General features: G+C 38.3%; 1 protein-coding gene across 6 annotated transcripts in view; it reads left to right on the top strand.

Moving 5' to 3' along the window:
- Positions 1-3863, top strand: part of rbm33a (RNA binding motif protein 33a) — a 33442-nt gene that overhangs the window by 6897 nt on the left and 22682 nt on the right. For all 6 annotated transcript variants that reach the window (XM_032504205.1, XM_032504204.1, XM_032504202.1 and 3 more), the window contains exons 3-5: positions 2807-2855; positions 3260-3333; positions 3484-3787. In XM_032504205.1, the coding sequence (XP_032360096.1) occupies positions 2807-2855; positions 3260-3333; positions 3484-3787 (427 nt within the window). The remainder of the gene's footprint in view (positions 1-2806; positions 2856-3259; positions 3334-3483; positions 3788-3863) is intronic.

Below are 3863 nucleotides of genomic sequence, written 5' to 3'. Positions count from 1 at the left end.
TGGGTAACATAAGATTACAACATTGTTCAACACGCTCCGTTGTTTTTATTCTGATAGTTTTGGCCACGGTTCACAGCTCTGGGCTAACACAAATTCATCAGTAACATTAACAGTGTAGATAGACAAATAGTCTGTCTGCATCCCAGCGCTGCAAGGTTTCAGTTGGGATGAGATCTGTCAACAGCCCCGGGGACACATCCACAGTCAGGCCCCAGCCAGCCCGGTCAGCTCTCAACTCCGGTGCTAAGGACGCTAATGGCAGTTTACGGAATCGTCGGTAAACAGACCCAGGCACCCGAATCAGAACAGCAACCATTCGTAAAGTTACACCTCCGTTAGCGGTACACGCCCCTTTTTTTTCTTTTCTTCTAGCCGTCTTCACAGTAAACTAAATTTACCTGACAAAAAGGGGATAAGGCACCAAAAGTACTAATACTATTAATAATTTACAGATATGGTAGCATTGTATCTGGACGGGAAGGATAACTCTGGGAGTTAGAAGGGGGGGGTGTCGCGATTCTGCCTTCATGGTTCGTGGATCTGAATGTCACGATTTCGGTTTCATATTGCATATTGTTACAGACCTACTAGGAAGAACATCCATTTTAGATATCTACAGTACAATTCTTACTAGTCAAAACTGTAATTTCAGATATCTAAAATGAAACAAACATTGCAAATATCTATACTGTAATTTTAACTTTCCAAAATACATTTGGAATAGGAAAAAATTTCATTATGGACACGTACAACTGCAATTTTGCTAGGAATCTATAATGGAAATGCTTTCCATCCAGAATGTAATTTTATACATCTTGAATAGTAGCTGATGCAGTGTTTGACATTAAGCAAAAAGATAATGATTGTCAAAATGGCTCACTTTAGTGTTGACAAGTAACATTTGCATTGTACATAAAATGGGATATCTGTGGATATCTGAAATTGAAAACCCCATACACAGGAATTAAACGTGATGTAATTTGTACTAGTAAGAAAGACGTTGTGGAGATCTGAATTGTTCTTTTTACCAGTAAGAGTTGAATTACAGATATCTGTAACACATTTCCAGTCTAGCTATTAAATAATGGCCACAATTTAAATGAATTTTTTAGATCTCTTAAATTTAGTTTTGACCGGTAAAATCCAAGTTGTAGATATCTTGAAATACAGTTTTTACCAGTAAAATTGTTATTTTGTGTCTCTCTATTGGCATTTCAACTAGTGAGAATACAATTTTAATGAGCAGAAATGCTTTTATGGATATCTAAAATATAATTGTGGATAGTCAATGAACCCCTTTTGTTATGTTAAATGGTATCCTATCTACCTGTTCTTTAGATATCCACAGTATATTTGTGAATATTTGCAATTGTATTGTTTCTACTCATAGTTCTTATTGTAAATATCTGAAATTGCATTTTTACTAGCCATAATATGAATTGTTGATATCCTTAATGACAGTTTTACTAGTCCGAATGTGCTTTGGATTGTCAAAATTACAATATTAATATCTGGAATGATTGTTTTATTTTGATTATCTAAAATTAGAGTTTTCGCTAGTAACAGTTGGATTGTAGATACCTGACATGGGAGCTCTTCCCTAGTAATAATTCTATTAGTTCTATTGAGTGGGGCTCAGCTCTGACGCACACACACAGACAGACAGACAGACAGACAGACAGACAGACAGACAGACAGACAGAGCTGTGGTGATGACTGAGGGAAAGCTACATTGCTTCTGCAGTTTGTCAAAGTCACTGAGGCATGGCAATGCCATGAAAGCAGCAAGTGTGGTTACACTTTTCAAAACTTCGCGCATACACAAAATAGCTATATAGGTGTTCTCTCTTTCCCCGGTAACTGATCCCTGTGACTGACCAACAGGCACAAGACAAAAGTGTTCGTATGCCCTGGTGACTGACTGACAGGCTGAGGTTGTAGGGCAAGCCAAGGGAACTTTATTTCTATAGCACTTTTTAGCAACAAGGCAATAACTTTACATAAAACATTAAAGAGCAATGAAAAACGGTCATGAAAATAACCTACAAAAATAAGATACAAATACAATAATAAAAGTTATAGTGCAGTGTAAGAAATTTAATAATTTGATTTCATAGGCTGTCGGGATGGGTTTGGGAAGAGAGAGGGTCGGCGCAATTATTAGGTCTGAAGGGGTTAGTTATATAAGAGAAGCCATTTGAGTTTGTGGCAAAACCTTTCACAATGTTGGTTTTTGTTTTTGGGACTTTGATTGAATAAAAGACTATTTTCCAGTCATATTTCACCATTTAAGTTTTCCTAATATAGTGGTAAAGTCTTGTTCTTGTGAACCCAGTCTCGTCTCGTGAGCTGGGTGTCTCGTCACACCCCTGTATTGCAGTTTTGCCATTGTCACACGTAGCTACTTGCTAAGTTAGTGAAAGCTGAAATGTTGGATACCAATGTTGTTAATTTCTCCCAAGTTTTGGGTCACATTAGGTCACACTAGTTTTACAGTATAAGAAAAATAAAGTTGTTTTTGAACATTAAGGCATGTAAACATGTTCTAGTAGAAACACAAGTTTGGACCTGAAAAAGCTATATATATTAGGTCACCTTTAAGCTAGTAACCGTTGTGATAGTCCGCTTTAAGGTTATTTAAAGGCAAGAAGTTACACACAAGGAAAGCAGTTGACATACCTCACTGGGACATGCATTGAAAACGTGCACAATGTTATAAGCACAAGACCATAAATTGTAAATGGAAATAACTGTACAACATTATCTGACTCAGCTAACTTGTTATTGTGTTGTTTCTCCTTAAAAGTGATTTGGAAGAGGGCTTGTTGGAGGAGGATTGGCTGTCTGGTAAAAAGGTAAGATAATACAAACTCACTGTTTTTGTTTATTTTGATTTTATACTTGGTGCCAAAAAACACTTGGATTGTCATTATGTTTTCTATGCTAACACATAGGAAATGGAAAATAATATCCAAAAAATTGGGTGGTTAGAATATTTAAAAAATGTAAAGTGAACAGTTGACTTGTAGCAGGTGGCTCCTCTGTGGGGGGAACTGTGGATGTGAACCAGGAGGAAGTACAGTGGACAAAAAAGGACTGTGTTGACCTGTCCAGATTGCCTTCACCACATGGGAATAGAGCATCCTTTGGGGTTGGAGGTGGTCCCCTACCCCCACCCCTCACTCACGGATAGTGAGGACTGAGGAAGAGTAGAATAGTATTTTAAGACACACCGTGATGGTTCTTTTTTCTGTTTTAGAATCCCTCAGAAGTGTCCGATGAAGAGCTGAATGATGACCTTCTACAAAGTGACGAAGAAGATGTAAATATAAGGTAAGCTAATTACATAAGTGCCACATCTGTGCCAAGTTTATGTTTTCAGTTTTAAAGCTGACAGTTAAGATTTAAATTTTGCATTATTAATCATCATACTGTATCCCTGTTTTCTCCAAAGTCCCAGTGTTATTTTTATTTTTTCTTCAGTGGTCAGGATGTGAGCCTCAATGCCACATACAGCATGGGCACATCCTATGACCAGCAGGGCAACATGCAGGAAGCAGACTACACAGGTGATGTTGTGAACCTGGGTGAAGATGGTGATTTAGACGAGGAGGGTTACCAGCAAGAGGGGGAAGAGGAGTACACGCAGGAATACAGCCAAGACAGCAATGCAGAGATGCCTGAAGACCAAATGGATTACACTGGAGAGCTAGCTGAGGGTGACGATGGCTACCAGGATGAAGTGCTAGACATCCAAATCAATGAGCCCATAGATAATGAATTTCAAGTGAGTTCTCACATTTGCTTACTCACACATAAAAGCTTGCGGATGCACACACACACACACACACACACACACACAC

Source organism: Etheostoma spectabile, chromosome 22 (genome assembly GCF_008692095.1).
Source record: "Etheostoma spectabile isolate EspeVRDwgs_2016 chromosome 22, UIUC_Espe_1.0, whole genome shotgun sequence".
NCBI classification, from domain to species: Eukaryota; Metazoa; Chordata; class Actinopteri; order Perciformes; family Percidae; genus Etheostoma; species Etheostoma spectabile.
Note: the sequence above shows the minus strand (reverse complement) of the source record. Positions and strands in the feature narration are given on the sequence as shown.